This window comes from Nesoenas mayeri, assembly GCF_963082525.1.
Source record: "Nesoenas mayeri genome assembly, chromosome: 1".
NCBI lineage: Eukaryota > Metazoa > Chordata > Aves > Columbiformes > Columbidae > Nesoenas > Nesoenas mayeri.
In genome coordinates, this window is record NC_137541.1 from 42,411,365 (window position 1) to 42,438,654 (window position 27,290).

Here is a 27,290-nt window from a genome sequence, read left to right on the forward strand (position 1 = left end):
GTATTCATTCAGCCCTGAGACATTCTTTTCTTAACTGAGTGCCTGCAGTCGCTAAGTTGTTAACTACAGCCCTTTGGCCCTGTTTTACAGACAATTTTTAAACATCAACTTGCTGATGCTACCCATTTTCCCTCAGTTGCCAAATGAGAATATTGTGTGAGATGGTTCTAAAAACCTTGCTAAATGCCAAATGTATTGGATCCTGCACCCCTCCCCTATATGCAGAGATTCCCTTTAACCTATAGTTCTGTGATAATTACCAGTATCTAGACATCAGCAATTTTTGTTGCTTTACACCCATCATCAGCAGTCAACTGAACACGTTTAATTTCTGATAGCTGTTCCATTTTGCTAATTCTTGGAGATCCCACTATCTTCCCAAGTAACATTCTCCAGTGTATCACTCTATTCCATACCAGAAATTATTTCCTTACTGCTAACTTGCTGCAGCAAAGAAATTCAGTTCTTTTTTTTTTTTTTTTCTTACAATGTACACTGAGGAAAAATTAGTTATTTTCCGCTTTATGCTTTAGATGAGAAGAAATTTCAGGTTTTCAGCCTTCTATTTGAGTCAAAGAACTCCAACACTATGTGCCTTCCCATTAGGGAATAGTTCTTTGACCTCTCTGATAATTGCTATTGTTCTTTTCTATGTAGTCTCTTATTGCTTACATCTCAGTACCTGAAGTTCAGTACTTAAAAACTAGGCCTAAAACTCCAAGTAAGACTATACCATCCCTGACTACAGATTAAGATCTTAATCTGTCTTGTAGATGTTGTCTTTGTGTTCCTTTCCTAATACCTGGTAACATACTGTTGTTGATTCATTGTTAACTTGTAAGTGTAGCCTGAAGTTCCAGATCTAGTCAAGGGCTAGTCAACTACTATTGTCCAATATTTAAAAAATGGACATATTTATTTCTAGGTGATAAATCTTATACATTTTGAACACAGTGTCTCCAGTTTACCAGGCATCTTTCAAAATATAAACTGTTCTCCATAATTCCAGAATTTATTTGCACTTCTATTTATACCCTGTACACTGTACTTAAAAATTAATTAGTCTACATAAAAAAGTAGAACACAAGCCTGCTCATAACTGGGATTGCTATGCGTAGTAATACTACTACTACTAACAATAATTCTCACTCCCAGGCATGGGTGGAGAGAAGTTAAATTTGTTTACAAGAGGACATCTGATCCAAAATATTTCAGGAGCCGGAAGGAATATTTTATTGCTTTAGGCTGTCATTTTTTGGACAGACAGGGAGATTTTGAGGCTGATTCATTAAAATGCACAACTGTTCTTTTTTTGCTGGTAACCAAATATTTAGCAGTTATGGGAGGCAGGACAGTCACCTCTCCCCACTTTTTGATCACCCCAGAATGTAGGGAATTTTTTTAAGTGGCAGTTTTCCTGAGACTATAACTAGTCTTAACAAGTCCTACAGTCATGGACATATATGATCACTGAGACAAATCAGACTAGCTCAAGTTGGACTCAACATGCCTTGAAACTAAGGCCTGTGTGAAAAGTAACAATGTTTTTTGAAGCTATTTTTGTGTAACTACTAAAATTTTAAAAGTGGCAGGAATACCCCTCAAAGATAATCTGTACATGGGTTTCACAAATCAATCTGGAGAGAGACTATTTTCAAAATAGTACTGACAGAAATTAGTGTTTCTCCCAAATCAGTACTGGTGAGATCCATCCAGAGTGCTGTGTCCAGTTCTGGGCTCCTGCGTGCAACAGAGATATGGACATAACTGGAGTGAGACCAGCAAAGGTCCACGAAGATGATCAAGACACTGGAGCATCTTCTATATGAGGAGGGGCTGGGAGAGCTGGAACTGTTGAACTGTTCATTTGGAAGAAGAGAAAGCTCAGGAGAGTCTTGTCCATGTGTGTTCAGACACTTGATGGGAAAGAATAAAGGAGGCAGAATCAGAGTCTTCACAATACTGACTGGGACAGGAGGCAATGGGCATGAACCAAAACAGGAAATTCTACTTAAACATAAGATTTGGTTTTGTTTTTTTTTTTTTTTTGGTTGGTTGGTTGGTTGGGGTTTTTTGTTTGTTTTTGTTTTGGTTTGTGTTTGGTTGGTTGGTTGGTTGGTTTGGTTTGGTTTTTGTGGAGTTTTTTGTGGGTTTTTTGTTTGTTTGTTTGTTTTTTGTTTTTTAACTAGCTGCCCAGAGAGGCTGTAGTGTCTCCCTGCTCTATTTGATCCTTCTATGAGCATGGGGTAGGATTTATTGCATTAGGTTAGAAGGCAAGATATGTTTTTTAAGAGGATGTAATTGCCTTCACACTGAAATATCTGTCAGTATAATTTTGTTAGGTTAGTTGAAGTACAGGCTGCTTCAAAAAGGTGAAGCAAATTATAAATCACTACAGTTTTGAAGCTGGATCCATCTTTTTGAAACACCCTGTGTATATCTAAAAGGATACAGGCTTCTTTACTACTGACAGCCCTTTGACATCTTGACTCTCCCCTACTATATAAACTTTTGAATTGCTGTGTTGTCAATACTGTTGCAGCACGCCAGAGACTCGACTAATGTTTTTTTTATCTTCGTGTGGTGCTTTTATTATTAATATTGAGAGTGACTACCTAAATGACTAAAAAAAACATTCTTTCTAAGAAGATGGCGTACTTCAATTAGAATTTCATAATTTGTTTAGGTCTTCACCATGCTAACAATAGTAATTCTAATTAAATCAGTGTAGGCTTTCCACTAAATTGGGTTAATCAGCTTACCAGGATTGTTCTCCTCCTGCAGTCTGAATGTCTAATCTGCTTCTATACGTCTAATCTGTTTCTACCCCATGTGGAACTTCTGTCTTGATTAAAAAAAAAAAATAAATATATATATATATATATATATATATATAAAATATATATATATATTTTTTTTTTTTCTGCTATACACTTTTAGGAATAACTTCTGTTATATGTGAATTATTTTTTTTAAAGATCCTTGCATTGCAAAATGTGCTGGCATTTTGTAGGATCTTCTGTAGTCTGTACTAGCACTTATACTGCTAGGCAAGGAAGGAAGCCAAGGTGTGTTTTGTGATGACGCCCAGAAATAAGGTTCTGTTTTGGAGAAATAAGAGTATGCTTTTCAAGGAGGTATAAGAAATTGGCTTGAGGTTGTGAGGGTGAAATAAACAGAGCTTGTATTTAGACAGGATGCTTTGAAAGGAAAAGCAGCATAGCTTTCAGTCTTTGCTGTTTGATTGAAATTTAGTGTAGAAGGAGTCACATTTAAATATTTGTCTATTCATACGGAAACTGCAAACAATTTTTATTACAAGCTCACTCTCAAAACGTTTTTGTCACATAATGTTGCCTGGCAATAAAAAATATGAAAAACTGTTCCACACTCTACCACTGATTTGCTAAGTTATGCGGTGCGATGCTGCTTTGCTTTGTCTTTTTCTCTTATCTGTAAAACACCCAAGGCAGTATCAATGTTATTTCTACAGTAAATTGTGATGAGCCTCTCTAAAAACTTTTATGTTGATCTAGTGTTGTTTATAACAGTTGTTTTCAGCTATACAAACCTGATTTTTTTTCAGAGCAGTTGACCAGCAGTTATCCAATTCAGAAGAAAATGTCATTGCTGGGACCAGGTGGGATATAACCCAAGAAAAGCCTCCACTTTTCACACCTCTTCATATATTTCTCATAGCTCTCTTTTTCTTTTAAAAAATATCAGGTTTTTTTTGGAAGTGACTGATAAGACCAGGAAAATTATGACCTATCAGAAGCAGACTGGGAATAATGGTCTATGCAGAATAAGGCCAGTTTGATGGTTGAGGAATAGGTACAATAAAGGATGTTGATACATAATGCCAGTGTGTCTCTGACTACTAGGGGAAAAGTAAAGAACTTAGAAGTGCAACTCAAAATAGTTGGCACTTGGAGGAAGGAACTGTTTAAAAGACATGCAGATATACATGGAAGCAACCAGGTCTAAAACTGGAAGTACTAAATGCTGCTTCTTGAAATCCTCACATCATGACCTTCTTCATCTGCTTTCTTAAAAAAAATGGACATCAACTCATGCCGTTAAAACTTGTCACAGAGTAGGGACAGCAATCCCTATATGCTGTGGATGGAGTTCAAGTTACTGCTGCTACTTAGGGAGAAAGATCTGAGAGCTCTTCTCCCATCTTTCTAGCTCCTGTCTTTATCTGTAATATGCAGCCTGTTAATGGGGGAGGGGAAAGAAATCTCTCCTCTCCTGATGGACAGAGATCAGGGTTACAAAGAGCAAGCTTGAAATGAGACTTGCCCAAATACATGGATGTAAGGGATGGAGCTAGTGAAGAGCACCCACTCCTGGGCCTACAACTGCATTCTTGCACTGTCCACTCCCAGATACCCTCGGCATCCTGACCAGTTTCAGGTGTAATAAACTAGATTTGTAGAGATATATCACCAAGTCATCAAAGCTACAGAGGTTAAGGCACATTAAGCTTCTTTCAGTCCTTATTTCAAGGAGAATGTGCATTAGATTAAGCAGTCCTGGACAGATGAAAACCCTTTCCGGCTCTGCCTTTGTATCACTTACAGTCTCGTTCTGCTTTATGTCCAGTTCCATCCACATAACCTGGAAAATAAGTATAACACCTTCATCTCACCACAAGCAACTCCCTTTTTACCTCTCAGGAAAATATTCCTGCTGTTCATTTGAGTTACCAGTCTGAGCTTTCAAACTCTATGGCTACTGTGGATTTGGTCATGTTGCTTATGTGGACAAGATGTCATGTTCACAAGAGAAGCACAGCAAATTTCACAGCCCACTTCACTACGCCTTACAGCCTGATTTTTTACTCTGGAGTACTGAAAAGCCTCATTTTTCCCTTTCTATGCTTTTCCCTTCCTGTCCTCTCCTCCAAAGTATTTATTAGCTGGCCTACATGCAGAAATAACACAATAAAAATAGAACTAGAAGAGAATATTAAAAAGTGACATTTCATTTTTATCATTTTTGTTACACTAATGTATCTCAATTACCCTTGTTGTTTTACAATCTATCTCATTTCAACAAAAAGTACTTACTTTTAAATATAATTTAACGACATCTTCCACATTTGAAGTATAAAAATCAATGCCAGGGCTTTTTGCACTATACTACTTTTCCTTTAGAATCTCAAATTCATCTGTGCTATAAGAGATGAAGAGATGTTCCTTTGCTGAAATAGCCAACTGATTTTTTTCATGGCAAGCTTTTACAAAGTACAACAGGGTAAAAAATTGTATTTGTTCTTTTCAAACAAGAAAAAAAATCCAAGTGGTTTTTTTTTAGTTGTTTGTTTTTTTTTTTTTTTATTACAAGCCAATCAAGGCCTTTGTCTTCTGAATTAATAAAAAAAATATCCCAAACAATTCATAGCAGTCCTTAAAAATGTAATTAATATCTGTTGTCACATTATGAGACTTAACAAATAAGTGGGATCATAACAAATAAGCTGCTTCTGATTTATGAGCATAGTCTGAAAATTATTTCAATATTCTGAGGATTTGGATAAAAACCTAAATTGGCGGTTTCATTGTCCTTTAAATAAGAAAATGGCAGGTTTTATAAAAACCTATTAAAAAGAAAAAAAAAAATCTATGTCCAAATATTTTAGGCAATATTGAGACTGAAGTATTCTGATCACACAAGACAAATTTCCACATTATTTCATCTATTTGATGAGAACAGAGGCTTCAGCTTGTTCCATTAATGTTTAAGCACTATGCGATGCATTCTAGTGTACCTGTTTGATGCTTTTCCCCTAAAAGTCTGCTTCTGACATCTGTAAGTCTTAAGGAATAATAGTATACATTACTGTAACTGATAAAAAGTTAAACTAACAGCTTATCCGGAATTTATATGCGTTAATTAGGCATTGACAGATTAATTTTATGAACAGAAACTATTAATAAAATAAAATAAAATCTTGCTATTCACTTACAGAACAGCACAAAAATGCAGAGCCCTGGCAAGTTCCAAACACTTTTCAAGAGTGCATATATTCCTCTGAAGGTCTCTTATTTTCCCAAAACACCGAATTCTGTGGAAATACTGTATCCTTAATAGTTAAAGATATGGTTAAGGTAGTCGAATCTTTATCCATATTCAAAGCTCAGCCATGAAATTGTGTTACTTCCTTCTCTTTGAAATCAATTTAAGACAAAAATACCGAAGCTTCCCCCTCGTTTTCTATCCTAAAATGGAGAAAAGTCCCTAAAGAATAAGCCTGTATTACGGGAAAGACTTTTTATCTACGGGTTTTATTTTAATTTAGAAGGAAAATCAAAAGTTTGCCGTTCCCGGGGTGTATCTGGCATCACAGCGCGGGGTTAAACACGTATTTTCTCTCCCATCTGCGGTCCCAGCAGCAAGAAACTCCCCCGAATGAAAGTCTACCCTCTTCTCTTCACTTTCCGAAGAAACTGGGGTAATTTCGTGGCACGATTTTTACAAAAAATATGAATTTATAACTCCGAAGAAACACAGACTCGGAGGACGAAAAGCTCTTCCTGGCTAACAGTTAGGCGGGCTCTGCAAAGCACCAATCACAGATCACCGCTTCGCTATAAATTCAGGCATCGGGGTTACTGTAGCCCAATTACTTTCTTTTGATTAGGAAGAAGTCTGTGCAGCAATGTCGGAGACCGCTCCCGCCGCCGCTCCCGCTGTCGCGGCCCCCGCCGCTAAAGCCGCCGCCAAGAAGCCGAAGAAAGCGGCGAGCGGCTCCAAAGCCCGCAAGCCCGCTGGCCCCAGCGTCACCGAGCTGATCACCAAGGCCGTGTCCGCCTCCAAGGAGCGCAAGGGGCTCTCGCTCGCCGCGCTCAAGAAGGCGCTGGCCGCCGGCGGCTACGATGTGGAGAAGAACAACAGCCGCATCAAGCTGGGGCTCAAGAGCCTTGTCAGCAAGGGCACCCTGGTGCAGACCAAGGGCACCGGCGCCTCTGGCTCCTTCCGGCTCAGCAAGAAGCCCGGAGAAGTGAAGGAAAAAGCCCCCAAGAAGCGGGCAGCCGCGGCCAAGGCCAAGAAGCCAGCGGCAAAGAAGCCTGTCAGCGCAGCCAAGAAGCCCAAGAAGGCGGCGGCAGTGAAGAAGAGCCCCAAGAAAGCCAAGAAGCCGGCGGCTGCGGCAGCCAAGAAAGCAGCTAAGAGCCCCAAGAAGGCGACTAAGGCTGCCAAGCCCAAAAAGGCGGCGGCAGCAGCGAAGAGCCCGGCCAAGGCAAAGGCAGTGAAGCCTAAAGCAGCCAAGCCCAAGGCGGCCAAGCCCAAAGCAGCCAAGGCGAAGAAGGCGGCGGCCAAGAAATGAAGTGTTAAAGTGGAAATACTTAAACCCAACGGCTCTTTTAAGAGCCACCCACTATTGTCCGAGAAAGGGCTGGTAACACTCAGTTTCTGAGCTCCGTGCTTGCAGCAGGGCTAACAACACGCCAATATCCGTGTGGGGTGTTCGACTGTGGAGTGGATGGGACGCCAAACTTCCGGCCGTGGTTTCACTAGGACTTGGGAAAATAAAGTTTACATTCCCTGGGAAAATGCTTTCTAAACGCTGACTTTTTTTTTTTTTTTAGGATCGCAAGAGGGTGTATCTGTTAAAGGGGCTGCTGAGGGCGGGGATCGCTAGGGGGTGTGAAGGTTTCTTTTGGTGCTCTTAACTATCGCGATTCCTAACAGCCTGGGTGGGGCTGCCACACTTCTTAGTGCCTGTAGCCGGGAACTGTCAGCACCGCTCCTCCGCTTCCTTGGCAATGACCTTTCCTTTTGCAAGTGCTGTCGTGGGGCTGATCTTAATTTCTGCGTGACTTCACCGACGTGCTTTTTGAGAAGATTGCCGGCGCGGGAGGCGGGTAAGAGCTAACAGCGGTCCTCTTCCGCACCCTACCGGCCTGGTTGCGGTGCAGCCCGGGCAGCAGGAGCTCTCCGGTCAGCTGTCCTGAGCCGCCGCGGGCAGGTCGCTTTGTCCCCTGTGGCTTCTGCGCCCGGTAGGAGCGGCCAGAGCGGCGTGCAGCTCCGAACAGCACCGGGGGCTCCGCGAGCTCTGCCTGAAGCAGGTTGTGATTGGCTGATGGTAGAAACCGCAGCCGCCTATTGGCCGATTAGAAAATTTCGAAAAGCCCGCGCTGCTGCCGCGCCACGGAGCGGTGCCCGCGCCGGCTCCGCGTTGGCTGGTGATCCCGCGTCCGCGCATCCCCGGACAGCGCGTCCTCCCAGACCATCCGCCCGATCTTACGTGTTCTCACTTCTCCTGGGCTTCTTGTCCTTGTCTTCTGGTCGACAAGGCGGATTCTTATCTCCTCGAATAGGAAAGAACTTTTTAAAGCTCAGACTACATCGGGACAATACATAAAAGGCGAACAAGTTTTTTATTTATTTTCCCCTCATCCTCATGTTTTGGAGCTTCGTAATGTACTTATTAGAAGCTATGTTAATTTATTCATACTAGAACTTTTATAATGTATCACACTTCATCTCTGTTGAAAAAAGCTTAACAATACTGCTTACAATTTTAACGTTAACTCTTATAAAGCAAGAGTTAACACTTTTTTCCTTGAAGTTATATAACATTCATGAAGGATTTCAGCTACAAATATTTAATCATTGAGAGCTTGCAAATAACCTAACAGATTTATTTCGAACACTTTCACAAGTACAATTGCACACCTAAAATGATTAAAACAATACTGTGTTAAAGCTCTTTCAAGGAGAATGTGGGTGGCTCTTAAAAGAGCCTTTGGGTTAAAAGGTTTTCTAACACGGATTTACTTGGAGCTGGTGTACTTGGTGACAGCCTTGGTGCCCTCGGACACGGCGTGCTTGGCCAGCTCGCCGGGCAGCAGCAGCCGCACGGCCGTCTGGATCTCCCGCGACGTGATGGTGGAGCGCTTGTTGTAGTGCGCCAGGCGCGAGGCCTCGCCGGCGATGCGCTCGAAGATGTCGTTGACGAACGAGTTCATGATGCCCATGGCCTTGGACGAGATGCCCGTGTCGGGGTGCACCTGCTTCAGCACCTTGTACACGTAGATGGAGTAGCTCTCCTTGCGGCTCTTCTTGCGCTTCTTGTCGCCCTTCTTTTGTGTCTTAGTGACAGCCTTCTTGGAGCCCTTCTTGGGCGCGGGAGCAGACTTAGCCGGTTCAGGCATTTTAACAACGCTTCCTCAGTTGCTCGAAACAAAAAGAAACAACAAAAATGGCCGCAACTCCCTCTATTTATAGAGCTGTTATGCAAATATTAAACCTCTAACTCGTCCAATTCAATTGGACCTTCCTTCAAGGTGGGTGTATCCTTATCTCTGATTGGTCATAACACGATCCGTCTTCTCATTGGTCGTACAAGCAATGACTGCTTCCAGCCAATCACCAATCGCTAATCCCGCCCAGGGAAGGCATAAAATGGGAAGAGTCGTTGCGTCAGTATGATTTTCTCGGCCTCGTTTTGCACGGTGTGGTTGTAGTTTTTTCAAGCTGCTGAAGCATGTCGGGCCGCGGGAAGCAGGGAGGCAAAGTCCGAGCCAAGGCCAAGTCGCGCTCGTCGCGGGCCGGGCTGCAGTTCCCCGTGGGCCGTGTCCACCGGCTGCTGCGCAAGGGCAACTACGCGGAGCGGGTGGGCGCCGGAGCACCTGTCTACATGGCGGCCGTGCTGGAGTACCTGACGGCCGAGATCCTGGAGCTGGCGGGCAACGCGGCCCGCGACAACAAGAAGACGCGCATCATCCCCCGCCACCTGCAGCTGGCCATCCGCAACGACGAGGAGCTCAACAAGCTGCTGGGCAAGGTCACCATCGCGCAGGGCGGCGTGCTGCCCAACATCCAGGCTGTGCTGCTGCCCAAGAAGACTGAGAGTCATAAGGCAAAAAGCAAATAAGCTTACTGAGTAAAGCTGCTCAGGTTTTTCACAATGTAACAAAACCCAAAGGCTCTTTTCAGAGCCACCCACACAGTCTGAAAAGAGTTGTGTTGCTTTTTTTGCAAAAGTGTTTCGGTGTGGAATGCTGCTTGCATGCACCTTCTGTTGGTTAGCTGAAACCATGTTCTGTGGCAATGTCTTTTGGTTTCTGTTTTAGTGGAGTGATACATTTTCTTTCGAACTCATTCTTTTTAACGAAAGAACACTTTTTTTTTCTTTGTAACAATTTGTTGATTTTGTGTTTTTCTTGTAACAAGATCAGTAAACTACTTGTTTTTAATCTTGGATTTACTCAACTTTTGTGACTTCACAGGCTACTTATGGTGTGAAATACAGCTTGGGTAGCTAAAAGACTGGGGAGGAGTGGGGAAATGCTTTGTGTTATGAAAATAAATAGGAAACCAACCCAAACCTACATAACTACATCTAAGAATGAAGAAAGGTTTCCATTGTAGGCCTTTGTTATTTGGAAGATGTACAGCTTCCCTGTGACTTAACTTTATTTGGAAATATAATTAGAAATGCTTTAGGGGAAATGGCTCATCTTGATCTAGATCTTGAACTAGTCAGACCTGCAACAGCACCATATTTCCATTCAGAACAAACTCCTTGCAGTAGTGGTATGTTCCCATTTTAAGTGGGATTTTCAAATTGTTAAATTCCCTCATTGCATAGCTATTCTTCTTGTTACATCAATTAACAGACAGCAACGTTGTCTGAATTAATTTTCTACATTGTTGGCACAAATATCACCCTAGGTTACAATGTTAAAGCTCTTTAGAGTAAGTATTACAAATTATCAGAAAGGCTGTTTTACTGATTTCTCTTTCTAGGATATTCCCAGTTCTACCAGATGATCTAGAGCACACTGCACTGAGGTCATAGCTCCCACTGTTGCAGCACCTCTGTCCTCCCCATCTGCTGGGGAAAAGGAAGGATGCTCTAGGCCTGAAGGAAGGGAAATACCACCTGTAGTAATATACTACTACACTTTGCACCTCTTCGTCCTGCACAAACCCCAAGCTTGTGGCACAGGCACTTTTTGGATAGGACTGTATTATGGCCAAAGTGGGATATCAGGGATCATTTGTAGAGACAAACATAAAGGAAGAGAATTGTCTGGAGCACCTAGTTATTCTGTTACAGTGACAGTATCTGTGTCTAAGGGACTGATTTTCTACTGGATACATTTAGACCTGTGATGTTTTCATTATGCTGTTTTATTGATCCTCATTACCTGCAGCTACATATCCCCTGACACTTAACACTTCTTTAAGAACTGTGATGGTATAAGAGCTGTGTTTTGACACATTTTCCAGATGCCTATGTATGTGTGCATCAGAAGATCACAACATAGAACCATACGAGTTGGAGGGGACTGGTAAAGATCATCTAGTTGCAATCCCCCTGCCATGGACAGGGACACCTTCCACTAAACCAGGTTGCTCAAAGGCCCACCCAACCTTTGAACACTTCCAGGGATGGGGCATTCACAACGTCTCTGGAGAACATGCTGCTTTTTATGCAGCACATGATAGGATGGGCTTTCTGAGCCACAAGCATGTATATATAGATCAAAGTACCGTAATTCCAAAGAAAGCCCATGGAAGGGGAGGTATCGGTATCTAGGAGTGGGGGCATCTGTGTCCAGCAGAGCGATTTCTCTGTGAACCAACTCCTTTATGTGGAAATTGGAGTTGGTACCACAAGAGAGAGACCTGCCCTTCTTTAAATGTGGAGGTAAGTCCAGCATGGCTCTTCGAATTCTTCTTGTAATATGAACAGAAATTCATTGTTTTCTTCAACATTTCATTCCAAACACCTCTTATTTCACTCACTATTGTACTCACCTCAGTAACTGGAGATTCACCTCCTGTGATATTTAAGTCCACTTCTAGTATTCCTTATTTTTTGCTCTTAGTCACTAGTGATTGTACCAATTGTGAAACTTGTGCTGCCATCATATTGATGAGCCCTCAAATATAAATGTCTTTTAAGTCATATGCATTATATGATAATAATGCTGGCAAATCTACTGGTATTAAAGACTAGTAACTTTCCACTGTATGAAGCAAAGCAAAGCTTTCTCTCATTTCCATATACAACAAACACTAGTAAAGAGGAAATCCACACCATATGGAGCCTCGGCTTTATCACTTGCATTCTAATACACCTTTGCAATCTAAAGAACTTGCAATGCAAAAAACCCCAGAACTCCAACCAAGCTCCTGCAAATGTTATGTTTAGGGATAACACAATAATGTGAGTCTACATATAAAAAGTCATAGAATTGCATAGATAAAAGCAGATTAAAGACTTTTCTATGCCTTTTGACCTTTATTTTGTTGTCAATGTAAGAAATAATGTACTATATTAAAAAGAACTTACACTATTTTAGTTTGTATTATTATTATTTTTACAGTTGTAGCTGATACAGATATGTATTTAAATTGCAATATAAGCTCTCAAAAAATTAAAAGCAACTTTCCAGTTGGATGTAATACACTGATATGAGTATTTTGTTACTAATTGTGTCTTGTGTAGTCATGGTGAGATGTTGCCTTACTGCAACAAACAAATGCAATTTCCTCAGTACAGTTTAATGAGGAAATAGAGAGTCAGTGCTAATTAAAGCACACTTGAAAAAACTACAGGGACTTTTTGATGGAGCAGAGTTTTGCAAAGGTTTTCTTTCTCATTTTACTCCTGGTGCTATGTGTCCATACTCATGAGCAAAATGTGGTTTCTAGAACCTGGGGACTGGATCCTAAACTTTGATCCAATTAATGATCATTGTCTCCAATCCACAGTAAAAGCAACTTCATTAGGGATTATACTCACCAGCAAAATTTTCTTTTCACTTTAATTATTTAATCTAAGAATACTTTCTGGTCCATGAGACAACTGACCATATCACTAAGAGAAACACTTTAGGTTTCCTTCAGTATTCAGAAGGTTGTTTATAGCTGCCTCAGGAAACATATCTAGAAACAGATCTTTAGGTATAAAATACGAAGTAGACTTTGTGGAGCCAAATGGTAATGTTAGGCACCAGCCTGGGATGTCCTCTCCTTAGTCTATAAACAGTTTTAGTCCATTCTGTTCAGTCAAAAAGTGAAGATAATCTAAATTAAAGCTAGTTTTATCTGCTCATGTCATATATACTTGAGTGGCAATCCTTTCACTTTAATGTGTTTAAAATAACACTTCAAATGCAAGTGGAATTCACAGTGATAATTATAATAATACAAAAGATGTGTACTTTTTCAGACACCTACAACTTAATACAGAAACATCTCAATTGTGTCTTTGCCTGAATTTAGGCAATATATTCTGCCAAGAAATATTCTAGGTGTTTCCTAAATTCTGTGATTTATGTTCAGACATGAAATTACATCAACAACTGCACAGATATAAAAGGATATAAATTATTTTTTAAAGGTAGAAATGTCTGAAGTACATAAAATACTAATAATATTGGCAAGTATCACAGCCATGTCACTTCTGAGTGTGTAAGTAATGTTTTAATAACTAAACACAGTTAACTTAAAAATATAGCCTCATAACACTTTCAGTATTTATTCATTCACTTTACAAATACAGTCCAACATACTGTCAGCAGAATTTATATGAGGTTTGTTAGCAAAGACTGAAATACACAGCAAAATTTCTGGATCGCTTATTTAAACAAACAAACAAAGTAAGTTACTGTTCATTTTTGCGACATCATACAGACATTTGTCTGTAATGTGTTTAATATTTTCTCTCGTTTGTTGCATCCAGGTGCACATCATTGAGCAATTCCATGTTTCAGAGGCCAGCTGCTCCTGAGAGCGAACTCGGCGCCATGCGGCCAGCGCTGCCCGTGGGAAAGCGCTGGGGGCTAGGGGGGGCTGAAAAGAAGGGTGGACGATCCCTCCTGCGCTCCCAAGCAGCCGCTCCAAGTGGCCTTCCCCGGAGCATCAGAGTTATGTATTTCCCCCGGAGCCCACCACTGACCATTTTCCATGCCGCTTAGGGCCTCGCTTCCTGCTCACTCTCCCACCGACCTGCAGGTCGCTCGGTGCAAACACAAAAGCGCTGAGTGGTCGCGAACCGGCCCCCAGAGATGCAAAGGCCAACTGCAGGGACTACAGCATCCGGGTAGACAAAGAAAACGCAGAGCCGCTATAGCCGAAGCGAACAAAGACAGCGCTGCCCAGGAAACGTTCCTCCGGGGGCCCCCCATGAACGGAAGCGGGGACGAGCAGCTGGGAGGGGCGGTGGCGCCGAGAGCGGCTCCGGATTGGTCAGATTTTGCCGCAGACCCTCGGGCAGTAGGGAGGGACGGGCCCGGCCAGGCGCCTGGGGCATCGCTGCCCGAAACTGTGGCCGGGGCTCTCCAGCCCCGCTCCTGCCACCACGGACACCAAAGCTGCCTCAGAACAATCACCCGCGCAAGGAGGCGGGGGGGACGCAAGTACGGGGCGGACGAGACAGGAAGGAAGCAAAACGACGCGCAGGCTGCCAGCGGGCAAGGGCAACCCGCGGGGCGGCAGCTCAGCTCCGCTGGCCAGAGGCAGGAACCGGCGGACGCGTCCCGTTGGCCCGTAGAGGCGAAAGCGCCTCGGCCGCTGTCTCGCCGGAAACCCGGGCGGAGCCGCGCGGGGGCCGTCCGGGGACCGTGGGCAAGGGAAAGGGCGGAGACTGCTGCGTCCCAGGCCCCGCCTCCCGCCGCCCACCTCCTGCCGCAGTCCTCAAACAGGTCGGCTCCCGCGAAATATACCGCGGCTCCGCGGCACTAGCACGGTGTGGTGTGGGGTTACAGAGAGCGGAGTCATGTCTGGCAGGGGCAAGGGCGGGAAGGGGCTCGGCAAGGGGGGCGCCAAGCGCCACCGCAAAGTGCTGCGCGACAACATCCAGGGCATCACCAAGCCGGCCATCCGCCGCCTGGCTCGGCGCGGCGGCGTCAAGCGCATCTCGGGGCTCATCTACGAGGAGACTCGCGGAGTGCTGAAGGTCTTCCTGGAGAACGTGATCCGCGATGCTGTCACCTACACCGAGCACGCCAAGAGGAAGACCGTGACAGCCATGGACGTGGTTTACGCCCTCAAGCGTCAGGGCCGCACTCTCTACGGCTTCGGCGGTTAAACTCACATCGCAAACATTGTATTGTCAAACACAAAGGCTCTTTTCAGAGCCACCCACAAAATTCACAACGAGAGCTGTGCATTACTGAATTCTTAAAATCCAAGTTTTGAATACTGTGTAATAATAGCAGTTTGAAGTTCTACAATTTAAAACTTAATACAACATTTAAATCGTCTTAGAATAATGTTTTTTTACTTCTGGCAGTTTATAAATTTACTATCTTAGGTTCAATTAATAAATCTGTAAGGACTTTTTTTTTTTTTTTTGTAATTGCAGCTCTTTTTAGGAAAGGGTGGGGGCTCTGAAAAGAGCCGTTTGGGATAGATTTAAAAGCCGTTTTACTTGGAGCTGGTGTACTTGGTGACAGCCTTGGTGCCCTCGGACACGGCGTGCTTGGCCAGCTCGCCGGGCAGCAGCAGCCGCACGGCCGTCTGGATCTCCCGCGACGTGATGGTGGAGCGCTTGTTGTAGTGCGCCAGGCGCGAGGCCTCGCCGGCGATGCGCTCGAAGATGTCGTTGACGAACGAGTTCATGATGCCCATGGCCTTGGACGAGATGCCCGTGTCGGGGTGCACCTGCTTCAGCACCTTGTACACGTAGATGGAGTAGCTCTCCTTGCGGCTCTTCTTGCGCTTCTTGTCGCCCTTCTTCTGTGTTTTGGTGACAGCCTTCTTGGAACCCTTCTTAGGGGCTGGAGCAGACTTTGCCGGCTCAGGCATCTTCAAAAGTTTCTATCCAAGATATCACGGTACCTCAACAACTTCGAAAATGACGCCTGCCTCCGGTGCATTTATAAGAGCCTTATGCAAATTAGAGGATCGTAATCGCTTCATTCCTATTGGAGTAAGAGATAATAACGTAATTACAGGCACTTCCTGTAACCGTCATCGTCGCTGCATCTACACAATCGTTGTGCTTCGCAGATACGGTGATGCTGGTACTGTCACCAATGTAAGAGTTGTCTACATACATAATTAATACTGTACTGAGCTTATACTCACTAAAGAAAGCAGATAAAACATCTGATCATAATACTCCATCTGGTAGTACTTTAAGGATGTTCAACTTTTTTTTTTTTCACGTAGCACTTTTACATTATTGACTATGTAACTGCTATATTACACAGTATTCAAGACTTGGATTTTAAGAATTCAGTAACGCACAGCTCTCGTTGTGAATTTTGTGGGTGGCTCTGAAAAGAGCCTTTGTGTTTTGACAATACAATGTTTGCGATGTGAGTTTAACCGCCGAAGCCGTAGAGAGTGCGGCCCTGACGCTTGAGGGCGTAAACCACGTCCATGGCTGTCACGGTCTTCCTCTTGGCGTGCTCGGTGTAGGTGACAGCATCGCGGATCACGTTCTCCAGGAAGACCTTCAGCACTCCGCGAGTCTCCTCGTAGATGAGCCCCGAGATGCGCTTGACGCCGCCGCGCCGAGCCAGGCGGCGGATGGCCGGCTTGGTGATGCCCTGGATGTTGTCGCGCAGCACTTTGCGGTGGCGCTTGGCGCCCCCCTTGCCGAGCCCCTTCCCGCCCTTGCCCCTGCCAGACATGACTCCGCTCTCTGTAACCCCACACCACACCGTGCTAGTGCCGCGGAGCCGCGGTATATTTCGCGGGAGCCGACCTGTTTGAGGACTGCGGCAGGAGGTGGGCGGCGGGAGGCGGGGCCTGGGACGCAGCAGTCTCCGCCCTTTCCCTTGCCCACGGTCCCCGGACGGCCCCCGCGCGGCTCCGCCCGGGTTTCCGGCGAGACAGCGGCCGAGGCGCTTTCGCCTCTACGGGCCAACGGGACGCGTCCGCCGGTTCCTGCCTCTGGCCAGCGGAGCTGAGCTGCCGCCCCGCGGGTTGCCCTTGCCCGCTGGCAGCCTGCGCGTCGTTTTGCTTCCTTCCTGTCTCGTCCGCCCCGTGCTTGCCCTCCCCGCCCCCTCCGGCGTCCTTGTGAGGGTGATTGTTCTGAGACAGCTTTGGTGTCCGCCGGTGGCAGGAGCGGGGCTGGAGAGCCCCGGCCACAGTTTCGGGCAGCGTTGCTTCAGGCGCCTGGCCGGGACTGTCCCTCCCTACTGCCCGAGGGTCTGCGGCAAAATCCGACCAATCCGGAGCCGCTCTCGGCGCCACCGCCCCGCCCCGCTGCTCGTCCCCCGCTCCTGCCCTCCCAGCCCGGCTCCGGTTAGGCTTTAGACGATTCTTGTGTTGCTTTTTAATTTTTTATTTATCAGTTTTTGCCTGCATAGAGGCCTCCTTACTATATTTAAATAATCCGTCCCAGTCTTGTCCTCTTCGACCTACAGCTTCTTTCTGTTACTAAATCCTTCTATGTATTCCTTCAAAGGCTAGGATGAGGAAACTCTCAAGGCTCATGATAAAAAGAGGGGAAGCGGTTGTCTGTTTTTGTGTTTGGTTGTTTGTTTGGTTGGTTTTTTTTCCTTTTTTAAAATCTAACGTACTTTTTCCCTCGTGTGAATGAAAATGTGTTCTTTTTTTATTTTTTGCTTTTTTTCTTGTGGTGGCACATACTCACAGACACGCAAACACATTCATATATCTCTCATATCTTTATTTATCAAGCATGTTTTTAACCATTGGGGGAAAAGTTGAGAGCCTAAAGAATTATTCTCAGAGAACAGATCATAAGGAAACAGCATAAGTCGAAAGGTCATGTTCAGGGAATGCTTCCTGCCAGGGAAGCAAGGGACAAGTTCTTGCTCAGCACCTTAAGGGAAATGAAAGAATATTCCAGTAGTCTCATACTAGTCTTGAGTTATCTCTTTGCTAAACATGTGCTAATTCAAATATAAATGTTACATGTATTTTTAAGAGTTCAGAACAAAACACAGATGCATACACTATTACTACTAACTTTCCTGGCTTAAGGCAGACTTGCTCTAAGTAATAAACCTTACTCCCTGAAACATAATAAAAAACTAATTTATAGTGAGATTAAACATTTTTTTAAGTGTTTTGGGGTACCTGGTGTTTTTTTGGTTGGTTGGTTGTTTTTTTTAACAGCATTGACTTTTCACAGATTTCTGAGGTGTATGGCGATAATAAACATTTTTTTTTCCATTTAATAAAGAAATATTGACATAAATAAAATTAGGTCTTAAACAATTGTGAAAATTAGAATTTACTGAAGTTTTCAGGGACTTTGTTTTGGTATTGCTTCTGGTTTAATTTGCATTTAGTCTTCATATTCCAAGAACTAGTGTCATTATAAAATCTCTTCACTCACATAATTTTATTTAATTTCTTTGCAAAATGGAAAAAAAAAAACAAACAAAACAAAACAAACATAGAAACAAAAAAACAACCAAAAAATCCCCACTGTTTCAGTAGCAAACTCTCCACTCCTATGTATCTTTCTTATTTATTAATCATAATGGCTCACACATTTTTAGGGAAAGAAATTTACCTTGCTCTTTTCCTTTACCACCCCTTTCTCATCCTCTAGAAATTGTACTAAATACATGTGCAAATATAAAAGAAAAAAAATGCTATGTTTTTTAGAAGACATATATACATGTATATATGTCTTTATATGTATATGTAACTTTTTCTGAACACAAATGGCAGCAAGTTTTTTGTCTTTAAATCTGTGGGTTTTAATCTCTTAGCTCTTTTTCCATTTCCCTCCTCACCAGACACAACCTTGTTCAAAATTCTCCATCATTTTTTCATGAAATTGTGTAAATCCATTGATAGAATCTATTTTACTGTTCAAGCAACTGCTTTGGAATTGTGACTGTAGCATTTAAAGAAGTGTCACAGCCTATATGACTATATTTTTTTCCTTGATATGTTGCCCTCTTGGCTTTTCTGTTTAGCCACCTTCTTATGAACACCACCATCCAGCTTTTTATTTGATTCTTGCATTTAAACTAGCAAAGTCTTCTACAATTAAGTGACAGACCCATTAGCATGTGTGTCAGTCTCCAGTCAGATAAGCCTCTGGTATTTACAAAGCAAAAGAAATTAGCAACTCCAAAACCCAAATCAGAATTATAAGTAAAGACATCCATAGGACTGACGGATAAATGAAATAGTTATGGAAACGTATCTAAAGGAGGGGAAAGAATACAATACCATCCCGTTTGCAATAGCAAACACTGGAGGAGTCTCATGGAAGTCCTCAGGAAAGCTCTGCTTTTCATTTCTGGGGCACATGAGTGACTGCGGCTGTGCTATACTATAATAGTGGAGTTTTGCATCTATACTGGAACACACCGTGGTGAATTAGTGGGAACTTTAAACTGTATTTTTAGTTAAACAGTTAAGAAATAGTAACTCTTTAATATTATTACTTATGTGTTCAAAAAAAAAAAAAAACAAAAACAAAAAAAAACCAAAACCAAAACAAAAAAAAAAAACCAAAAAAAACCAACAAAAAAAACCACCACACTCTTGAGGATACTAAGTATCAGTATTTGGAAGAGGTTTAAAAATACAATGTATACAAGTGTTCTTAAAATACAATGTATGTATTTTGAAATACCTCTAATGTGGTCATAGCACCACTCTATCCAGGACCATCAAAGTGGATACATTTTATAGGGATAAGTGAAGAGCTTCCTATTTCGGCTAAGTCTAAGGACTGCAAAAGTTACAGGTATCTGAAAATATGTGACTGCATATACGCATGTACACACACATAACGATTGCTATTCAGTCCTCATATCACATAATCGGTGTTTACTGCTTCACATTAAACTGTCTGTTCATTTTACTTCTGTGTAGATTATACTTGTGCTGCTGCAAGGTGAACCCAAACTCTGCACTCACCTGCTTAAACCAGTGAAGCAACAAGAAGCAGCCTCGCAATGCTGCTGACTCTGTTACAGTTTTCAGGTGTTGGATGCAGAGCCGGGATGACATATTTGATCTGATGAAACTTCTGTTTTATATTGGCCTAGTCTGAGATTACCAAAGTAGCCCGAGAGTGCCAAATATTGGCATCCTCCACATTTTCTTTGTTCCTTTTTATTTCACTATATAACTGACTTGAATTGTAGCTAGCATGGTTCTTTGCTTAGAAGTCCTTTAATCTTAATGTGATAGCAATTTTGAAAATGAGCTGGTTGGCTGCAGCACAGCATATCGAAATTCTCAAGTGCTACTTACCATTGCATTAGTACCGTAGGGATCTTACCTGCTTTTCATGGACTATCAGTAGTCTGAATTAATTCCGAAAACATACAGAGCTCATCTTATTTTTGGCATCTGAAACAGAGAAAAAGCTTTGCGTTTGATTTTTGGTGTTCCCAAAAGGCTGTGTACAGAAACCATCTTTCTTCCCTTTTCTATCATGCTTCTTACACAACGCATGAGGCTCTGCATCCTTCTGTACATTACAGCATTGCCATACTGTGCTAAAATTCACAGAAACATACTGAACATTTATTGAAAACTGTCTTCTGTGCCCTCTGGGACAGCTTTTTCCTTCTTAATGGCCTCACAGAGTGAAGCTCTTACAGGCAGCATTTTTTATACATTTACTAGTCCATCCTGATGGATCAGAGTGGTGTCCGTGAGATAACATACAAAAATGCAGGTGCAGTTGTCCCTAAAACAGATGTCTTTACTTGGTGTGCACGCAAATAAGTCAAATTCTGCAGAAAGAGATGAGATATCGATCTTATTACATAGTTGTACAAGTCTGGATGTTAGACTAAGTTAGGTTACCAGCAATACAAAAGTCTCAATCATTTATGCAACATCCTATCAGTATATACTTGCCCTCAGGGCAGTCCTGTAGGACTGATTTGTTATGACATTTGAATACAAATTGTATAACTCTATTCTTACTACGCATGCTCAGTGAGTAGGGGATCTGCTCCTGGAGGTTGGTACCCTTCAACAAGAAGGTGTGGTTTTGTATTAAAATGCTATTATAATGAACAAAGTTTACTTTAGGTTAAGCACATCCACAAAATTTGGCAATAATCCCTAGGTAATCAACCAACGTTCTATTGCTGATTTTTCAATTCTGGGATAGGTTTTGTTCTACAATTGAAAGTCAGTTACTGCTAGACATCTATTACTAGTCTAATATTAACTTTCTAGCAGTCCTCATGATCAGGTCTTTTGGCCTATCTAGCAACAGAGAGAGAAGAGGGATGCTTATAACTATCTTAATATTCACCACATGGGGCAGGAATGCAGGCAGATATTGGAGGGCCTTTGAAAAGGTATGGAGATGGGTCAGGATACAGAAAGCAGCAAAAACGATACAGAGGTGATTTCAGCATCTTTTTGAATATCTTGATTATGTAGTCAAGATCCACATGTACATCAGAACAGATGATGTAGCACAGCATAGTGAAGTCTTTGCTGATATATAAGGATGGGATGATCAAGCTCAGTAATATATTTTCTTCCCAGTCCTGTGCAAGCCACTTGTCACAGAGGAGGTAAAACAGCATGCAAGATAGGGAATCACTTATAGAACTGAAGTCATACACTACCACTGCCAGAAGCTTGATGACAATTATTATTTCTCTATTATTAACTAATAATTGATGTTAAGAAAAAGGAAAATAAAAAATTAAAAAAAAAAAAAAAGAAAAAAGAAAAAAAACCACAACGTCCGCAGCAAAACTCAGTGCAAGAACTTACAAAGAAGGGAAGGCATTTTCATTTTAAAGCAGAAGTCGTTTCACTCACACATTCTAACACACACCAAGTTTGCAAGTGGGCAGACCACTGCTGCTTGCAGGGACAGAAATCTGGAAATGAGTAGTGTGTGTAAGCACCAGAAAGAAGAGCAGAAGAATAACTGTAAATATGAAGAGTGTCAATTGTACCTAGGCAGTAGATAATAAAGATCCCTGAGTATCTGTCTGGAGCTTGTCTGGAACACCCAGATCATGAAAACAAAGCTCAGCATAAATCAAGGGACAGCATAAACTAAAACAAAGGAGAGAAGATATGAGAAAGATAATGATCAGTTCTGAATCAATAAGGCATTCAACTCTGGAGACAATAATTGGTGAGGAAATTCTGATAGTCACAGAAGTGTTAGAGACTGGAGAGACAATGAGTATTTACAAGAGTGGCAAAGGCCATCACTCTTTTCTGAAAGAGTTTAAGGTTTCAGAGTTTAGCAGTTACAGAATGGTGAAGTGTTCACCAAAAGTAAGGAGGGCTGTCCTTTGTAACACTGCTGCACACTGCAGCTCTGTACTCTTTCCTAGGGCATTGCTACAGCAAGAGGTGAGAGTTTTCACACAGACTGAAACCTGGGTGCTTAGGGACTTTGCCACAGTGCTCTCCTGTAAGCCATAGCTATTCCTGGATAAAGAAGAATAAAGAGTATAAAAATGTCTCATCTCTGGGACTTTCACGTTACAAAGTTTCTGTGCTGGCAAGCAATACCTGCTACAGTTCTTCATGGTCTATACTGTGTTACAATTTCCTATTATTTTTTTTTTAAACAGGGGGAAATGCTTGTTGGACCCAATTTTGGCACTTCCAGGTAAATGCATCTTTTACAATATATGGAACACAATAACAACACTGTTTTGCAGTGAGAAGAGTTTGCCTCTCAAAGCCAAGGTAGCAATTTGAAGTTACAGCTTTCAACTATCAGCTGGTCTTAACTAAATTTCAGTTGATTTGGTTTATATGTTATATTCCTTGAGTAAGTTTGCTTTTATTATTAGTCATTTTTATTTAACTAACAGCTTTGCTGAGAACAGTTTCCCAATTTGAGCATAGCTTCATAGTAGCTGACAACCAGTACTTCCTCAAGTTCACCTATATACGATACAAAAACTTAGGAAATGTTCATACTGTTGTTACAGTGTTGTTTGTACATCTATAGTCTGAAAGATTGTTATACCCAGCTGAAGATAGAACATAACTTGGAAGTAGGAGACAAGAGGTAAGTAAGGTAGTACTGCCTGGGCTGGCAGGAGAGGTGAGGCTGGCTGAGCTCAGACTGCACTGTTTGAGATTACCGAAGACTGTAACCAACACATGATTGACTTGTGAGGCAGCCCTAAAGAGGGATTTGCAAACAGAAAGAATGTGACAGGATGTTTAGGATTTATCTTTACATACTGGCTTGCACAAGAGCCACCACATCAAATTTACAAAGTTTTACATTACAACAGATAATTGAAATGAAAACCTCACCTCTTTTTCATATTAATATATCTGTTTAGAGTTTTTGTCAGAAACTAATAAATGTCAAGTAGAGATGATTCAAATACTTTTGTTCTAGAAAAATGTTTTCAGACCTTTTACATATTCCTGATGAAAGGAAATATTTCACGAGAACCTCCATAGTTATTCTGTATCTTATCCTTTAGACTGATAGGAAGTATATCCATCCAAACAGTGATTTGAGCCAGATCATACCAATACAGTGCCAGATCATTCATGGAGGATGGTAAACCAGCCAGGAAGGGCCTTAACCAAATATCCCACTGAGCGTCTAAAACCACCTGCAAAAGCACCTTATGAGATTATCAGCTGATCTTGCACACAGCTAGGTTCTACCTGATAGTGTTCATGAGCTCAGACTCTCCTGCAAAAAGCACAGAAACACTGCTGGACCTTCCTGATACTGGAGGAGCCTCTGCTTCCACTTTTTCTTTGGGTTAGGAAATCTTGTACTAAGTAACCTCTGTGTGTCTTAGACTAAACAAATTTTACATCAAGTAAACTATCTAAATAAATTACCTGTGGCAAATAGTTTTATTTCTGATTAATGTTGTGATTGGGGTTATTTTGTTTTGTTTTAACAAACACCTTCCAGGATATATTCTGTACCAGACACAACTGATATTCAGGTTTTCTCTGAATTTTATAGTAAATACAAATGTCTATCTATTTCTTAAGTAATTTATCTTTGCTCAAAAAGAAACATAATCAAATATTCGTCATATCAGTTCTTATTCAAGCCTTATGAAAGGAATTTTTTCCACCAACTGACATCTGTTTTGGGATTTTTGTTGTTACTCTTCTATAGTTAAGCAACTCAACACCATACGCAAACTGATAGGATTCAAGGTAGGATTTATCACTTACATGAAGAGGAAGAGCAAAACCCACTGTATAAGGTACAGTCATTCCACCACTGTTCTGCATATCACTGCTACAACAATATCAACTATCTGCAGCAGTTACAGACTTCGAAATTCACACAGTAAGTTCTTCCTAATTGCTAGCCTGGTCCACTAAAACAAGCTATGATAGGTTATTTGTACTGTCTTTTTATAACGTATTACACCTGAAAATCACTTTATTTGTAATTGGCATTGTAATTTAGGGTTCATAGGCGTTCACCCTTCCTGAAAAAATCAAAACAAACACAAAAAATCGAACCACCACCACCACCACACCACCCTTGTACTGCTAATTCCCTCTTCGCTAATTTAATGTTAGTGCTTTTATAATACAAGCATGCAGCTCCCAGAATGAGTCCGAGCAACACTGTATTTATTAAATCGGTCCAAGCTCTTAAAAAGACTATGAGACAACTACAGAGATTAAGAGCAATAAAACTTGTTTCTCTTTCTTGCTCCTCAAAAATCATTTATTTCTTGAACATGCAAAACAGCATCATTTTTGACTCAAACTTCTGCTGAAACGTGAGTATTCTGATCCTTGGCTAATAAAAGTTATTAAATGTCTACTACATTAAAGATTAAAAGCAGTTATTTTACTTGATTTGTTAATAATTTTATCATAAACATATGTAAACAGGTTTAGATAAAGAAATAGATCTCTTGATAGCACATACAGCAACAGGAAATGACTTTGCTTTCACTAAGACTCATTTCTTCAATCACACTAGTAATAGTCTACTAAAAAAAAAAAAAAAAATCTGTTTGGAAAAACACAAACCTTATGCCAAGGAACAGAGGCGGGGAGGAGGGTGGGGGGAGGGTGACGACACACAGGGAATAAATCACATAGAATATCTTCATTTCCAAAGTAGTATTCGCGATACCTTCCCCCACACACACCCCGCCCGCTTCACCCCGCTGTGATTAAGTAACAGAAAATGGCCGAAAGTGAGAAAAACAAGGAAAAGAAAATGGTGTGTCGAGGCACTTGATTGGTCAGATTTTGCTGCAGAGTCCAAGTTCCTGACACAGAGAAAGGAAGATTTCCTAAGAGAAATCGTATCAGCAAATTAACTGAAAAACAAGAGCCTCACAGTTTTAGGCTTTACAAAAGAAATATTCCCTCTAAACTATTCTCTGTGACTCCTTGGTTCCAAGTTTGAATGAAACCTTTATTGAACTCAATCCAAGCACTTCTTAAAGGAACAGCTACTCATTTGCAGTACTGAAAAACTAATATTTGGATGGAACAGCAAGCTCCCCAAGTTACATAAAACAATACATACAGTATTAAAAAAAAAAAAGTCAGAAAGCCGAATATAATTTTTGAAATCTTGATTTTTCAGATACCAACTAACTTTCTATTGAATAAGAGTGCAAAATGTTGTAAAGCTGTAGTTATACTCAGCGGGAAATCCTGTTATCAGGGTATGTTCACAAAAAAATCACTAAACATGACAGAGAGGGAAGAGTCTCGATTCAACAATTATTCTGGACTCCATGTTAAGTTTTCAGTCACTAATACTCCTCAGAAAACACCTTGTCTGTGTTCAGTTCAGCAAATATTTTTGGGAGCCTAAATACAGATGGAGACAGGATACAATACCCAGAAGCATCAAGGATACTACAAGTGTATCCTAGAAAAAAACACCTTTTTTGAAAAGGGGAGTCACAGAAATTACTTATGCCAGAGCCGTACCCCTGGCTCTGTCTGGAAATATATTTATCTCGTGAGTAAACTAGAAGTGCTTGAGAAGGGCTGAAGATGCCCGGGGGGTGTCGCTCCTGACAGAGGCGAACAGACCACGGGCAGAGAAAACTACTGACTGAGCGCCTTTCCTGGAAGGGCGGGAAAAGATTTATTGTGCCTTCAGGAGAAAGAAGAAAAAAAAAAAAAAGCCTCGTGTCCCCCACTCCTTCCTTTGGGAAGGAAGATACTTCTGTCGGGACAATAAATTGCAATATTGTTACTGTAACAACATAAAGTAAATGTAGACTAGCAAGAGGCATTTACAATAAAATCACCTCTGAATACATCTTCTTTGATAATCGAAAAAGCAGAGATCTGTAGACATCTTTACAGAATCAACAAGTTTGTATGAATGCTTTTAATACACAACCAATCAGAAAAAAAAAAAAGCTTACAATTGAGAAAAGGAAAGCCTGCAATTGCAACGTTTTTTCTTCAACCAGCTAAAGCCTTATAGGGAAACTAAAAAATGTAAATATTTACTCTAAATGGACATTCGACCTAGTATAATCACTTGATAGGAATTTAAACTAGTCTACACTGTTTTACAGTGGTCAGGATCTTTTTTAGCTTCTTTGAAACGTGTAGTACATTTTGTTTGGTACTTACCCAAAATACAATACCTTGGTCCCTGCAAAGGCACAGGGAAACACACCGATCTTCTATGCAAGATTTAAAGAGTTTACAGCTCTCTTCAGTGGACATGTGGTGGCTCTTAAAAGAGCCTTTGGGTTTTGATAGTCTGAAAGCACCGGTCGCTAGAAGCTTAAGCACGCTCGCCGCGGATGCGGCGGGCCAGCTGGATGTCCTTGGGCATGATGGTGACGCGCTTGGCGTGGATGGCGCAGAGGTTGGTGTCCTCGAACAGCCCCACCAGGTAGGCCTCGCTGGCCTCCTGCAGCGCCATGACGGCCGAGCTCTGGAAGCGCAGGTCGGTCTTGAAGTCCTGCGCGATCTCGCGCACCAGGCGCTGGAAGGGCAGCTTGCGGATCAGCAGCTCGGTCGACTTCTGGTAGCGGCGGATCTCGCGCAGCGCCACCGTGCCGGGCCGGTAGCGGTGCGGCTTCTTCACGCCGCCGGTGGCCGGCGCGCTCTTGCGGGCAGCCTTGGTGGCCAGCTGCTTGCGGGGCGCCTTCCCGCCCGTCGACTTACGCGCTGTCTGTTTCGTACGCGCCATCTCGCCAGGAGCAGCTGCCCGCAACTGAAGAACAAATCTCTGTGCAAGAGGCCGCCGCGGGGCCCGCTATTTATAGCCATCACCGCTCTGTGATTGGCTAGACATAAGCCACAAATGCCATTGGACAAAGAGAAGGATTTGAAAAGCCCGCCGGCTGGCGCGGGGGCCGCAGAGGGGGGGCCGGCCGCTTCCCGCTCCGCAGTCCCCTCCCCCGCCGAATGAGACGGCGCTTTCT

The 27,290-nt window shown here is 42.3% G+C and overlaps 7 protein-coding genes across 8 annotated transcripts; 3 read left to right on the top strand and 4 right to left on the bottom strand.

The window, feature by feature from the left end:
* Nucleotides 1-6,667: 6,667 nt before the first annotated feature.
* On the top strand, nt 6,668-8,113 carry LOC308042951 (histone H1.01-like; the record flags this gene model as incomplete). The annotated part of the gene is made up of 1 exon (XM_080348736.1): nt 6,668-8,113. The coding sequence occupies one exon, from the start codon at nt 6,668-6,670 to the stop codon at nt 7,331-7,333; it is 666 nt and encodes a 221-aa protein (XP_080204862.1). The 3' UTR covers nt 7,334-8,113.
* A 537-nt stretch (nt 8,114-8,650) lies between these two features.
* Nucleotides 8,651-9,212, bottom strand: LOC308052905 (histone H2B 1/2/3/4/6). Its single transcript, XM_080363615.1, has one exon. The coding sequence runs from the start codon at nt 9,162-9,164 to the stop codon at nt 8,784-8,786; it is 381 nt and encodes a 126-aa protein (XP_080219741.1). The 5' UTR covers nt 9,165-9,212; the 3' UTR covers nt 8,651-8,783.
* A 241-nt stretch (nt 9,213-9,453) lies between these two features.
* Nucleotides 9,454-10,055, top strand: LOC308042940 (histone H2A.J). Its single transcript, XM_080348725.1, has one exon. It carries the CDS (start codon nt 9,497-9,499, stop codon nt 9,884-9,886), a length of 390 nt encoding a protein of 129 aa, XP_080204851.1. The 5' UTR covers nt 9,454-9,496; the 3' UTR covers nt 9,887-10,055.
* A 3,499-nt stretch (nt 10,056-13,554) lies between these two features.
* LOC308045478 (histone H4) lies at nt 13,555-15,066 on the top strand. Its single transcript, XM_080352768.1, has one exon. It carries the CDS (start codon nt 14,747-14,749, stop codon nt 15,056-15,058), a length of 312 nt encoding a protein of 103 aa, XP_080208894.1. The 5' UTR covers nt 13,555-14,746; the 3' UTR covers nt 15,059-15,066.
* Nucleotides 15,067-15,073: 7 nt separating this feature from the next.
* On the bottom strand, nt 15,074-15,962 carry LOC308045470 (histone H2B 1/2/3/4/6). The gene has a single exon (XM_080352755.1). The coding sequence runs from the start codon at nt 15,775-15,777 to the stop codon at nt 15,397-15,399; it is 381 nt and encodes a 126-aa protein (XP_080208881.1). The 5' UTR covers nt 15,778-15,962; the 3' UTR covers nt 15,074-15,396.
* A 316-nt stretch (nt 15,963-16,278) lies between these two features.
* On the bottom strand, nt 16,279-16,644 carry LOC308040908 (histone H4). Its single transcript, XM_080345287.1, has one exon. The coding sequence runs from the start codon at nt 16,608-16,610 to the stop codon at nt 16,299-16,301; it is 312 nt and encodes a 103-aa protein (XP_080201413.1). The 5' UTR covers nt 16,611-16,644; the 3' UTR covers nt 16,279-16,298.
* Nucleotides 16,645-17,121: 477 nt separating this feature from the next.
* Nucleotides 17,122-27,055, bottom strand: LOC308052921 (histone H3.2; the record flags this gene model as incomplete). 2 transcript variants are annotated; one of them, XM_080363636.1, is made up of 3 exons in its annotated part: nt 17,122-17,770; nt 20,204-20,274; nt 26,502-27,055. In XM_080363636.1, the coding sequence occupies one exon, from the start codon at nt 27,053-27,055 to the stop codon at nt 26,645-26,647; it is 411 nt and encodes a 136-aa protein (XP_080219762.1). In that variant the 3' UTR covers nt 17,122-17,770; nt 20,204-20,274; nt 26,502-26,644. The 2 variants fall into 2 exon arrangements, with proteins under 2 accessions (XP_080219762.1, XP_080219761.1); XM_080363635.1 differs by having other exon boundaries at nt 26,488-27,055.
* Nucleotides 27,056-27,290: the final 235 nt, after the last annotated feature.

Excerpts from the sequence above, each read along its gene's own strand:
- LOC308045478 (XM_080352768.1), top strand. The coding sequence starts at position 14,747 with ATGTCTGGCAGGGGCAAGGGCGGGAAGGGGCTCGGCAAGGGGGGCGCC.
- LOC308045470 (XM_080352755.1), bottom strand. The coding sequence starts at position 15,777 with ATGCCTGAGCCGGCAAAGTCTGCTCCAGCCCCTAAGAAGGGTTCCAAG.
- LOC308052905 (XM_080363615.1), bottom strand. The coding sequence starts at position 9,164 with ATGCCTGAACCGGCTAAGTCTGCTCCCGCGCCCAAGAAGGGCTCCAAG.
- LOC308042940 (XM_080348725.1), top strand. The coding sequence starts at position 9,497 with ATGTCGGGCCGCGGGAAGCAGGGAGGCAAAGTCCGAGCCAAGGCCAAG.
- LOC308040908 (XM_080345287.1), bottom strand. The coding sequence starts at position 16,610 with ATGTCTGGCAGGGGCAAGGGCGGGAAGGGGCTCGGCAAGGGGGGCGCC.